Raw genomic sequence first — 14,140 nt, forward strand, 5'->3', positions numbered from 1 at the left:
CACACACACACACACACACACACACACACACACACACACACACACACACACACACACACACACACACAAACTTGCATTGAAGCTGAAACCCTGAAACCAAAACCCATAAACAGGTGAAAACCCATCTAACTCTCAGAGGTATTTAGGTTTAATAATTCAACTGTTCCTGGGTTGTCGAATAAATGGCAACGGCAGGCAGAGTCAAAGGGAGATGGGGAAGGAGAGGTAGAACCGAGAGAGAGAGAGGGAGAGAGAGCAAAAGAGGGAGACAGAGAAGGCGGAAGAGAGAGGAAAAAGGCAGAGAGGGGAGAACAATAAGGGCTCATTGTTTGTTTTGTTCTGCTCTGAAAAAGAGGGAAGAGAAGCGCTTCCCTTCTGAGACTGAGTTAGAGTTAGAGGCAGCTTTGAATGTGTATGTGTGTGTGTGAATAGGATTTAACCCGTCACGGCAATGAGTTTCTTTACCCATCCATGGATACAATGAGACCAGCCGGATATCAAGCTACCCACCCACAACCACATCCAAACCACACACACACACACACACACACACACACACACACACACTCACACAAAAAGCATAGATTACACACGTTCATACAGATGAATGGACAATATAGATTATCATAAGTAAAAGCTTTGTCTTTACAGTAGGACCTGTTTCCTGTGTCTCTGAATGTCCACTGTGGTCTGTCACGGTCTTTCAGTGTGTATTCAGTTCTACGTGTGTGTCTATATATGTGTGTGTGTGTGTTTGTGTGTGTGTGTGTGTGTGTATGTGTGCGACAGAGAGAAAGCAGAAAGCAATAAGCTGGCTGAAATGGTGCCATCAGAGCTACATGATTGATCAATTGAATTCCATCATGGGGACTGGCCGGTGGGATTAAATGGGTCACCGTGGGTTACCAGGCTAAAACATCATACCGGCTTTATCTCCCCCCTGATTGGTCTGTCACCAGAGACCTAGACCATACACTCACACTGCTCCCAGCATCTGTATAAAAGTGTGTGTGTGTGTGTGTGCGTGTGTGTGTGTGACTATAGTCGAGAAAGAGAGATTATGATCAAGCAGTGTGTTTGTGATAGAGTGGGTGAAAAATGTTTTGTGTACTGAAAGGTATGGCAAGGTTTTGTAAGTAATGCAGCACTGTGTGAGTGTGAGTTTTTTTTTGATGACAGCTAGATACTTTCTCATGATTTGAGGTTCACTTGTAGCCTAGTCTTTGCTGTGAACTCCAAAACACTCCTTGTGCCGATGTGCCTGGTCTAGATTTATCATACATCAACTCTTAGAGATTTCCACTCAACTGGGAAAATACAGTTTGCAAGAAGTGGAGTAGTATTGTACAGCCGTAGAATTGTAAATTAGTATGTGGTTAAAAAGGCTACTATATTTGCTATTTAAAGGACAGTTCTCCTTTATTACAACTTTGGTCTTATTGTCATGGTTTTGGCCATCATTCCTATCGGTCCTCGATAATATTAACTTTTTGCACACCAAATTATTTGCTAAAGTGTAGGGGAAATGGTTAAAGACATATGAGCAGTCAGATGATAATACAGTTTGGTTACCCAAACATGTCAGTGAGAGAAAACTAAGGAAAATGATAAAAATGACATAGAAACTGCTTGCTGGCCCCTTACTTTTACGACCCAATGTACTTGCCATAGTTGTCTGCACACATACATTTCTAGTGCAACAGATGGATAATTTTGATAATCAGTTTTAACTGTTAGCTTGTTTACATCCCGTCTAATCTTCAGAATGTTCAACCTAATCAATGAACTTGAATTTAAATATTAGACAACGTTGTGAAGCCCCGGATTAGGTTTACAACAATAAGTTCTCACTTATTACAATATCACAGCACATAGCAACTACAGTATAGTTAAAGTTTGGGAAAGATTGTTGATATGGCAAATACCCTATGGTTAGAGTTCAACTAAAAGACTTTGTTAATGGGGAATTCCATCAATTTTACACAACATGTTCTGTTTACAGGTTACGGTAAGTACGACTGCATATGTGAAAATAAAGTTGTGGCTCCAGGGGGAGTTGCACAAAGCGTAGAAGAAGTGAGCTCACCAGATAATATCACAGGTGTTCTGCAACTTTGATCCAATGCAAAATTATTGGAGTACTCAAAAGTTAGGGCAAGACCTAACTTGAAATAAACTGAAATTATCCTTTAATGTCAAATGTGGTAAAATATCCTATCTCTAGTTTCTTTCTTTCTTTCTTTCTTTCTTTCTTTCTTTCTTTCTTTCTTTCTTTCTTTCTTTCTTTCTTTCTTTCTTCCTCACTGTTTGTTTTTTCTTTACACAGTCTGGTGCAAATGGATCTGTATTCTCTGTCTGTATCTAGTTGAAGCCCCTTCCCCCTCTCCACCTGTCTGTCATATCAATCCCGCCGCTACCGGACACACACACACACACACACACACACATTCACACACACACACACACATACATACACACACACATAGTGACCCCCAGGACTAAAACAGGCTCTCAGGAGCGGTTTGGAGTGATGAATTGGCTGTATAGCGGGGGATTTTCACCCTCATCCCCTTTTTCTCTTTATCTTTTTCTCTGGTTCTCTCTTTTCTAATCATTTGTGAGCCGCGACTCTTCAGAGTTCTTATAATTGTCTCGTTCAGTCCCTCAGCCTTGCAATAACTACAGGATACGAGAGCTCACAGTCTAATACTGATACCACAGCAATATATATTTGTGTGTCTGTGTGTGTATGGGAGATACAACAAGAGGGAGAAGTGTGTATATGTGAGGGGCAAGAGTGTGCTTTTGAGAGATCAAGAATGAGAGACAGCATATGCTTGGTAATGGATTGCATTTGTATAGCATTTTCTCAGTCTCCACAATCTATGAAGTCAGTCAGTCCTAAATCGGCTCACTGGGGTTCACTTGAGCCCATACTTTGCGCAAACTTCTCTATTCAAATCTGCCGCAGTGATTTATTTTATCAACCCAAGCTTCCCTTATTCCTCTATCATCGCCTGTCTGGTTTCTTCCTCTGTTACACAAACCAGACTCAAAACCCTCTCTAAACCTCTTTTCTTTCTCCTTTAACAGTTTTCTTCGTCCATTAAATGTCTTCCATTTACAACTACTCTAACCTCACTCTTTTCTCCTGTCCTCGCGTAGGTCTGCAGGATTCACCGCTGACCAATGGGCACGGCCACAGTGGGCGGGACTTCCTTAGGAAGCAGATGAGAGGGGAGCTGTTCTCCCCGCAGCAGATCGAGGTATTGGCCCGCCCGTTTGACAGACCCTGTCCAATCCAATCCAGCTCTGACCTCTATGTAGGCCCGACTCTGGAGGCTGACTTTGGGAACAGGTTGAGGCACATCAAGACTGGGTGCTCTGATAAAAAGTATGACTAAAAACACTGAAAATGATGAACAAGACAACACCACACACAGTACCAGCTTAATGGTCACTCATTTCTTTTTCTTGTGAAGATTGCCACAGCACCATCTGGGATGCTTTTTTAGCTGTACATCCATTCAGTTTTGCTTCCCCATTCCAAACCCAAGATTTTGAGTTTGATATGTAAAGCACACAATGTCACGTGGTTGCATAGCTAACTTTACTAGTAGTTTTCTTAGTAATATTATTCTATCTAAGTTTGAATGCGCTAGTCTCAGGTCACTTTGGACAAAAATGTTTGCCAAATGAATCAAATCTAATTTAATAGTGTACCTGTACATTTGGTACACATGTACACACATATATTGTTTATGTTTGTACTGTACATATAGTGTTTTTATACAAACACGTGTGGGTTCAATGTTGTAGGAAAATCTATTTAATTTAGATAACTTACATATACCAACAGATACATCACAAATCTTGACAAACTGTAGTGTTTGGGGCTAGATCAAATACTTGTCTCCGACAAGGTTAACAGCCTGCCCTGCCGGCTCTGTCTTGCCATGCCATGTCAATCTCAAAGACTTTAGTCAAATTGCATAATGGAAATTAAATTTAAATATTCCTAATTATATCCCCAAAACAATGCAGAATTATTGCAAACATTCTAATGGATTTCTTTCTGTTTTTTTTTTTGTTGCACTGTGATCTAAAAATGTCAGCATCAAGCTGTGTTCCTCTGTCAGTCTGACAGACGGCTGTGAGTTTCTCTGGTCTGATAGACATTGTGATGGTTGCAACAGAGACCCAGTCAGGCCTATTGATGTTCCTATAATCCAGATACACTGCAGGGGTTAATAAGCGTATTGACCGAGCGCTCATTATGGCCTCACTTCCTGCTGCTCTGGGACGGCAAAGGAGCTGTCCACATTCAGATGCATCTTGGGAATGTGCTGTGTATGTGTGTGTTGTTTGCATGTGAGATAAACAGATGAAAAAAGAAGTGTATCTTTATGTTGCATCTAAATTAACCTCCAGCCCTTTCCAAGCAGTTTAGTTAACATAAATATGAGTGGAATAGACAGATGTAAGTAGTACATTGAATGACAAAAACCACAAGCATTCATTTGTATTCTCTCTACCTTTTCTCAGATGTCCTCTAATCTGCAGCCCTCTGGTCAATATTAAGGAAATATTTTGTGTCTCAAAATGACACTTGTTTCCACATCCTAAAGACATTGCTACTTCAGGTTTATTTATTCAGTCAATGTCAAGAGCAAGAGAACAAACACACACTAGAGGAGTAGTAGTGTATGGAGTTACATATAGGCTACAGCCTAAGACCTCTAGGGCAGAGTTTGGCTTTTTAGCCCATTCACTTCCCTCTGACCGACATGGGGAGTGGAGTGGCACAGGGCGAGAGGTCGACAGGGATTGGCTCTAGTACCTCTATAGACTGCGACTCAAGACTATAATACCCAGGATTCATACTTCAGTGTCCTCTTTGAGCCAGGTCAAGCCACTGGGGGTCGGGCATGGGGGCGCATAGGAGCTTTAAACAACAGGTCACCCTGGGGTCAAACTGGCTTTAGGATGCTGCATTGTGATTACCAAGAAGTGCACACACACACGCACATATGCTCTCTTTCTCACACACACAAATCTACATTGCTATCCTGTCTGGTCGACCACCCCCACTTTTTACTAGCCTGCATTTCCCAGAGGAAATGATTGACAGTCATACCCTTAACACTGACAGCCACTGCTCAGCCTCTTTAGTATGTGGGCTGAGGTGTGTTTGTGTGTGTGTGTGTGTGTGTTCGTTTGTGTGTGTGTTTGAGGCGGTACTGGTGGGGTTATGGTCAAAAAGGGGTCCGGCTGTGTTTTGACTGACATTTTTGTGACTGATTTTTCCTAATAGATGCGTGATATGTACTTGGCCCTGTTGTTGATGGTGTTGTTGTTGAGTGGGAGTTAGTGTGTATTTGTGAATATAATTGAAATTGACAAAGGGCTTTGCAAGTAAGAGAGAAACAGAGGTGCAAATTTCAGCTACCAACGCTATATTATTATGGTATACTAATATATAGTAATTTCAGGTTATTTCAACCTTCTCATTATCTTTTAGCTTTCTTGCACTGAAACACAAGCCCCATTCATTATTTCTTCATCCCACTTAAACAGATACAAGTAAAATTGTTCACGTTCCCCTTAAGCAAATCTTATTTTATCTGTCACCAGTAGTCACTCTTCTATCTTGTTTGTCTCAGACCTTTTCTTTATCTTTCCTCCCTAAAAAAACATCCTTTTATCTCATCTCCCTCTCCTGCTCTTGTTCCCACTCTCCCTGTAGTCTATTAAGCCCCACTTTTAATTTGTGTGTGCATGCTCGTATGTGTGTGTATGCAAGTGTGCCTGTCAGAGAGGGTTCATTTGAATTTTCCTTCAATCACTTTTCATTACCCAGTTGATAAATCAGCAGGGCTAACAGAGCCCCCACCAATCCATGCTGCCCAGGGTCCAAATGCTCACCCCAGCACCAAACAGTCTGCTCACACTGGGATAGAGAAAGAAAAAGAGAAAATTCTTGTCCCTCCTCCATCAAAAAAGCTTAAAAAGAACCAGAGGTCAGAGGTGATCTTTTCTGAAAGATAGAAATAGTTAAACTGGTCCATCCCCTGATGAATTTTGTACTTACATTTTGTACTCTGGTGAGTATTTCCGATAGCAGGACGATGTATGTAGGACTGACTCAAAATACATGTTCACTGCAACATGTCACCAAGTGTAAAGTTGTGTTTAATTGTTAATAATATTTGTTTATTGATTTAATTAATTGTTGTTTTCACTTACATCATGACATTGTTAAAATAAGAGAAATAGAGAATATCACCAGCCTTTCCTTTCTGTTCTTTATCATTGGTATGTAATCATTACTCAGTACATATTAGGCATTAACCACCAATACAATAATATTATATTTCAAAATTAAAATTAATAAACTATTCATAAATTACAAATGTTAGCCCAATTTGTCATTGAAAATGTATGAAGTTTTACAGCACTATGCCCAGAGTTGAGGTTTATCTGGCTCGCCTGGAAATTAATAACCTCCCCACTGCTGCCACGCTCAGTTTGAGCGCAGATGCATTCCTTCCCCACAATCCCTGTCTCAGTTGTGGACCTCTGAGGGAATTGTATTTGTTTATAGTCAAGCCTTTTTCCATCAGGAGTACACAAGACAATTTGGGGAGAGAGAGAGAGAGAATAAGAGAGATGGAGAAATCAGGAGCTATTTGGGGAATGGAGAAAAATTGAAATACTATTATGCAAATGGTGCAAGCCAACAACAGGGCCGGTGTGTGTGTGTGTGTGTGTGTGTGTGTCAGAGGGCCGATTAGGGCTCATCTGTTGTTGATGTGAAATTTGGACCAAACCATTACATTCCCAGATCTGAGTGAGTAGACCAACCTGTTCTGTTTAAGTGGGGGAGTGAGAGGAAACAAACATAGTAGGCAGCCACATACTGTGATGTTGAAGGACATTCAGATATGTAGTAAATTTTCATTACTAGTATGTAACTTGTTAACTTAGCATCATTTTTAATAGAGAATTTTTGTAAATGGGAACAGATAGAGACTGAAACGCAATATAATAAATCAGACTGCGATAATAAGTCTAATAGGAGAGTTGTATTTATGTATTGTAAATCTTGGAACCAAACATTGGCTAGCATAGGTTGTTCAACACAGTTTAGTTTTTAGTAGTTAAAACAAAAACCTGTTTTTAGGTCATAGAGCATGCAATACAAATCTGCTACTTATATCTGTTCCTAACCTCTAAGCCTGTCATTAGTTTTCAAACTTTTTGTATTGCGTACCACCCCAGAAAATATTAAGCTCCCCAAGTACCACCATTATGCCCGACATTGAAATACAGTAGCGCAGGCCTACCCTATTTAGCAAAAGACAGTTCATGCAGGAGATGGGGTGGTGGTTGGGTTAACTGAGGACAGCAATACAGGGGCAGACCAGCAGCAGTATTGACAAGGCAGAGATGGGGAAATTGTGCAGCTTAAATACCCTCCAAAATTGAGGGCATGTGTTTGGTAAGTGATACAGGGAGTGAGGCATGTCACGTGTGTGTACGCAGTGCAGCTTGAGTTGGCTACCTGAACTAGCTTGCAGGTGTCACCCCATTTATTGTTTTTTTTGTGACCAAATGTTTTTATTTAAAGATTACAAACATTTACCAATCATATGAGACGTAGACATGAGAACGTGTCCCAGGACTAATCAAAAAAAAAACACATAGAGGAAACAACAACAACAAAAACACAATTGCAAGAGCCACGTCCACAGCTTACAACAATACACACAAAAACAGACATACACAAACGCACACGCAAGCAGACACACACAGACAGAAACAAGATAAGATAAGGGACCAAACACATGTGCAAGTAGAGGTAAGAAGACTGGAGCACCAGTCTACAGCATGGACTTCAATGAGTCAGCAATGCTGTACCAAGAGTCCAAAGTTTTTTTTGGTGCTCCATTTACGAAAGCTGTAGACAGTTCCAAATATACAACATCCAAAAAAGAAAGGGTCCATGTACAAATAGACACGTCATCAAGCGGTTTCCAACGGGTTGCAATCATTTTCTTAGCAGCCGTGAGTCAAGCAAATACAGCACGTTTTTATAGTTTTAGAGAGCTGAAGGGCTGCCAGATCGTTCAGAATCACTGACAGTAACAGGTTCAGTAACATTAATCAGGGCAGATGTTTTGGATGCAATATTGTTCCAAAAGTGACAAACAGGAGACCAATCCGAGAACATGTGAAGATAAGTGCCCCGAGCCTCCAGTGGGCAGAAAGTGCATAAAGGGCAGTAAGGCGCCCCATTTATTGTTGACTGGTATCAGCCACGTCCCTGGTAGCACTACAACTGGCACTTAAACTCTTCCACACAACTCAGCACAACAAGCAAATTAGCTAAATAGTAGTAGTCTCGTGTAGCTGTAGACATAAAACACACTGCAGCCCACTCCTACTGAAATCCAAATATTAGATAACATAAGTCCTATCTCCTTACTGCTAGCAGGGGCTGTGGAGACTTTACTGGCGCATCTTAAGTAGGCACTAGCACTTGCGCTTGGTTCTCTTTCATCCATTTCAGTTTTATCAGGGCTGCTTGAAATATTCTCCTCCTGATCCACACTTCTCTTCTTAATATTTCTGGTTTGGAGCCACAGCTGCAATGCTTTAAAACCATTCATTTTCATCTCAGCATATAATCTTGCCATCACAGTTTAGCTCGAAACTAATCATGGACGCATGGAAGCAGTATGCTACGTTCATGAACGTGACTACAGTGTAGGCTAATGTAGAAGCAAAAATACTAAGAGAAAGGCAGAACTTTTTGTATGTATTTTTGCTGTATTTTAAATTACATTTCAGTCATGTCATAGTTTTAGTATTTTCATTCCAAAATGTTGTAATAGTTTGATGCTATTGCATGTTTTTAAATCTGCTTAAATTACTGAAATTAACATAATTTGAAAAAAATTATTTTTACAGCTCACGAGAGAGAGAACCACATAGTAGTTTAAGAATTATTTATGTAGACCTGATATCAAACAACATGATGTGGCATTGTGTTGCAGAAAAAGAAATTTAACTAGGTTAAACCTTTACACTGCTGCATTTGTTTTCGTTGGAGCTCTGTGTCAACCCAGGGGTGTCATTAAAATGAATAAAGCTGCAGCATTTCTTTCACGTAGAGCTTGTGTTGGTCTGAACATGATCTTTTCCTTTCAGAGTTTCCCAAAACAACCATGATTTCTTTCTTTCTTTCCACATAAATTTCTCTTTTTCATCATTTTATTTAACAGTGTCCATCTTTCCTCACGTCTTACATGAATCCCTTTCTCTCTGTCTTCCATTTCTCTCTTTCCCAATGACCTCCTCTCATCCTTCTGTCTGCCTATGACTTCCTGCCCCAGGTCCAGCTCCCCCTGCCATCTTTTCTTGTAACCCTTTCTTGTAACACCATCTTGCCCTGTACAACTCCCCTACCTTTACTACCGCCACCCCTCAAACCCCAGCCCCTCCGCAGCTGTGTCCCTCCTCTTTGATGAGAGCTGATGGCGCGGTATGAGCGGTGGAATTGACAACATTTATGGTGCAGAATGAGAATGATCCATCTTCCTTAGCGGGCCTGTCACCCCACTGGCCAAACTTCATCATGGCCAATTACCATGGCAGACCCCTTCTTCTGTGCTGCTGCTGCTGCCTGGCCCCCATCTACATGGACACATTAGACACCATTATAATAAGACAGAGAGCGGCCAAGAGAAGGAGGAGGAGGTGCAGGAATAGCATGTATGATTGGGGGAAAAAAAAACTACAGGTGTGATGTGTGTGTGTGTGTGTGTGTGGAGGAGGGGGGGGGTGTGTGTAAAGAGAGAAAAGACGGCTTGAAAATGTGTCTGAAGTGTAAAGCGAGGGAGAGGGAGAGAGAGAGAGAGAGAGAGAGGGAGAGAGATGTGTGTGTAGTGTACTGAGTAAGCTCTTATTTGGCAGGTCACAGTCCAGTGGTTGTGTTGTGTGTTGACGAGCACAGGGGTGTTTAAGAGGTCAGTGAGCACAAACACACACCTATACTTACAGCTCCACACACACAAACACACAAATGGGAGATATTAAAAGGGTCAGTGCTAAACTCTCACCTCATCACCTAAAGGAAATTCTGATTGCTGTCATTAGTGTACACAGACACACACACACACACACACACACACAAACACACACACACATCAGCAGAAAAGCGACATAGTACATTGTCACTAACAACAAATCTTTAAGCTAATTGAGCCCAACAATTCGATTGAGCAAAGTGATTTACACTTTACGCCTCTGTTGCCGTCCCACTGTTATTTTGTATTAACAGCTGTTTGGCTGTGGCGTTAGTCATGATGTCATTGCCTCATTTTCCCTGTTTCTAAAAACAGATCAACATGAAGGCCTTGGTGCTGTCTGAAGAATACCAAGCTTAAAATCTGTTTCACAGTCTACCAATAAAAGCATTTTTCTATGTGCTTTTTACCTCTTTGTTACAACACTTGACACAACACACACACAAGCACGCATGCACGCACGCACGCACGCACACACACACACACACACACCCACACCCACACACACACACACACACACACACCAAACATTCAGCAGGTAGGTCATTTGCCCATCATGAGCGTAGTGGCCCTGAGAATTGGTGGTTAATCTATATATAGCTGGTCATCAGTGTCAATACCACCACTCTAAATGACCACATACACACAAACGCACACAGATATGGCAGAGAGATGAAGATCGATGGGTCATGGCTTGGTGTGCGGGTCAGACACAGGTGAGCAGACAGTTTTCATTATCCAGCTATCTGTCTGCATTTTAGGAGAGTGAGAAAGAATACTTCACCAGGCTGTTGAAGAGGCTGCTTCAAAATTCTGCATGATCTTGGTTAATCCTAAGGTCACAATTTATATTTTAGACAATAGATTTGTTATTTGTACTTATTTACTTTGCTTTTATTTGTGTGTTTTCTGATGTGATCTACTTCAAATTTGTGGCGGCACAACAATAGTTTTGGGCACACGTACAATCAGAAGAGGTTTGGTTTGGTACTCAGAGTATGGAAATGGACATTTTGAGAAATGCAATCAAAATGAATAATATGTTTAAAGCATTTATAATTGTAAATCATTTCATCAAAGTCACCTTCTCTTTGACAAACCAAATGATAATATGGTAAAAAAACATTAATTTTCACAAAATAAACATGGATTACATGTAAGTTACTGAGAACTTGCGCAGAAAATAAAAACCAGACAACAAGACGAACAACAATATTTGTATATGTGTGTGTGTGTTTGTGTGTGTGTGTGTGTGTGTGTGTGTGTGTGTGTGTCTGTGTGTGCGCACGCTTGTGCATGCATGTGTCTTCAGTGTACTGAGAGACCGCTCGCACGTGTGTTGAGGTGATCATAGTTCTTATTGTTGTTGGTATCTGGGGAGACAAAAGGCTTCGTGCTAGTCATGGTATTGCCACTGTGTCTGTGTACAATGTGTACGGTTGTGCTAATGTGTGTATGTGTGTGTGTGTGAGAAAGAGATTGAGAGAGAGAGAGAGTGAGAGAGATAAGGAGAAAGAACAAGCTGAGCCTATGGTTATAGACTGTTGGACTTGGCTGTATAGTAAATTCATCTTTGTAAACAGATCAATGAACTCAAATGTTTGTGTGTGTGTGTGTGTGTGTGTGTGTGTGTGTGTGTTCTCATATGAAAGCTTCTTTGCTATGAGAAAGGGGCAGCATGTTGGAAATATAGCAAGATATAACAAATAGATTGATCACAGCTGTGAGCAGCATCCAGCACTAGTACTATGGCATATTCTGAAAATGTCATGTTGTTTTTCTTCTGTTCTAATCTTTCTTCACTTCCTGTCTCTACCCAGACGTCAGATTATTCAGCCATGGCCTCACTAGCTGGCGGACTTGATGAGATGAAGAACAGTTTGGCCAGTCCTGGAACAGGAGCGGAGTTAGGAGCCAGCATGTCAGGTCCACAGTCCTATTCACTTGTTCCAGGTAAGAAAGACATCCAACTATTAAATGAAAAGACATTTTGTTACCTGATTAAAAGTTAAATTGATTTGTATAAATTAAAAAGGCACACACTGATACAAAACAAAAGATGATTTTCATCATCAGCTAAGCTGGACTTCCGGTGTGCACATGCCTTTTTCTTTATATTGTTTTGCTTTTTTGGAAACAAACCTGAATGGGCATACACTGCTTTGTGACTAAAGCTAATTGTTTAGTTTACATTCTAAGCCAAAGAGTCAAGGTCAAGGAGACCCAAAAACTCAAAACAAATGTATCATTTAAGTACATTACCATAAAACCTACAATAACCCTAACCCTCATATTGCAAATGACTAATTGTGAAAAGCTATTGGGGGAGAACTTAAAATTGCAAGACTCCTAAAATTATAAGATCCAAATTTAGAGCATTTAGAAATTTAGCAAAACAATATTTAATATGTATTCATTTATTTATTTATCTATCTATTTGATGAATTGTTTTGCTCTGGCTGTGTGACAACATAATTGCATATTACTAAATGCAAGAGAAAATGATTCATAAATCAAGCCTATAGTGCACAGGTCAGAGCTTAGTATTACATAAACAAAAAACAGTAATTCATATTCCAGACACACTAAACCAAATGCCTTTAAGTCAACCTCAGCAGCTACATGGATTCTAAGTGATTGAACCTGCTTAAAGAGATCAGAGATTTGGATCTCAGGAGAGGTGAGAAGCCCACAGGAAAGGAAGAAAAGAAAGGTGGAAGGATGGAGGAAAAGTGAGAGCCACATCTCTTCCTCTGACTCTATTTAGGGGCACTGGGAGAGGCAGTGGTTAATTAAGAGTAGACCTGGGAGCACTTGGACAAGGCTTCGACGTTCCCATCTATAATGAGGGGAATCATAGAGCTGGGAATTTGGGATATCTGGGAATGGGCTCTTTTATGCCCTTTGAAACCACTGAGGAATATTACCTGCCCGAGAGAGAGAGAGAGAGAGAGAAAGAAAGAGAGAATTTCCATTTCTGCTTATGCATGCAAACGCACATTAATATTCACACACACACACACACACACACACACACACACACAGACACACAAACAGACACACACACACACACACACACACAAACACACACATACACACACACACACACACACACCTTCATATTATGCATACATTTCCTTGCCCATCTTTTCCCTCAAAATAGAGCTCCCTCTAGGGGATCAGTCGTCCCTGTGTTGACACATTGACGCAATAGTATTTCACCCCTGACGTGTTGATGCTCTGGACACACACTGTAGAGCAACATTTACACATTCAATCTTTGTTTCTGAGGCCTTTCTAAATCTGTAGGGCATTTTTGTTTTACCCAGGACTTTGCCTATTGTACTCGACTGCAGAGGGACAAACTGTACACCCTCGATTACTTCCAGGTTTGACATATAGACATGTTGCTCTGATGGCTTTTTGGTGGTGAAGGGTAAGAAAGAGAGAGACAGTCAAAGAGAAAGGGAGGAAAAGGATGTGTGTTCATGTAGCTGCAAGTGAGCACAGAGGAGACTTGTACTTGTTGGTTGACCTCTACGGCAAAGCTGTGGAGAACAGATACATCAACGCAACTGGCATACATATGCACAAATACACCGCATGCACAGACACAGAAACACACACACACACACACACACACACACCTCAGAGGATCTGGCCCTGTCTGCCCCCTCTAAGTTGGGCTGTAGAGAGTCCATCTCTTCCTCCCTCTCCTCCTTGCCCTGTGCACTGACCCTGAGCGGATGAGTATCCCGTCTGCACTAATGCCTCGCTGTCGCGTCAAACACTGAGGAAAACTTTACTACACGGAGACAGGAGAGAGGAGGTGGAGAGGGACAGAGCAGGCTGGAGTAGAGAGGGGAAGTGTGGGAGAGAAACACGAGTAGGGAGGGAGGGGAAGAGGCAAATATCAAGTGAAGAGGACAGAAATATAAGTCTCTGTTGATAAATTACCACATGTTGTGTTTACCTTTCTTCTCATCATCTCCATTTCTTCTCCCATTTTTGTTCTCCTTGATTTTTATTTTATTTTCAAGTAAAATCAG

The 14,140-nt window shown here is 41.1% G+C and overlaps 1 protein-coding gene across 3 annotated transcripts in view; it reads left to right on the forward strand.

Annotated features, from left to right (window-relative positions):
* The window catches only part of pax5 (paired box 5), a 52,590-nt gene that overhangs the window by 26,150 nt on the left and 12,300 nt on the right, over positions 1–14,140 (forward strand). For 2 of the 3 annotated variants that reach the window (XM_034858871.1, XM_034858876.1), the window contains exons 6-7: positions 3,166–3,266; positions 11,912–12,044. In XM_034858871.1, coding sequence (XP_034714762.1) covers positions 3,166–3,266; positions 11,912–12,044 — 234 coding nt within the window. Of the gene's footprint in view, positions 1–3,165; positions 3,324–11,911; positions 12,045–14,140 lie in introns of all 3 variants that reach the window. The other variant, XM_034858864.1, reaches the window with a different exon arrangement.

This window comes from Etheostoma cragini, chromosome 2, assembly GCF_013103735.1.
Source record: "Etheostoma cragini isolate CJK2018 chromosome 2, CSU_Ecrag_1.0, whole genome shotgun sequence".
Taxonomy (NCBI): domain Eukaryota; kingdom Metazoa; phylum Chordata; class Actinopteri; order Perciformes; family Percidae; genus Etheostoma; species Etheostoma cragini.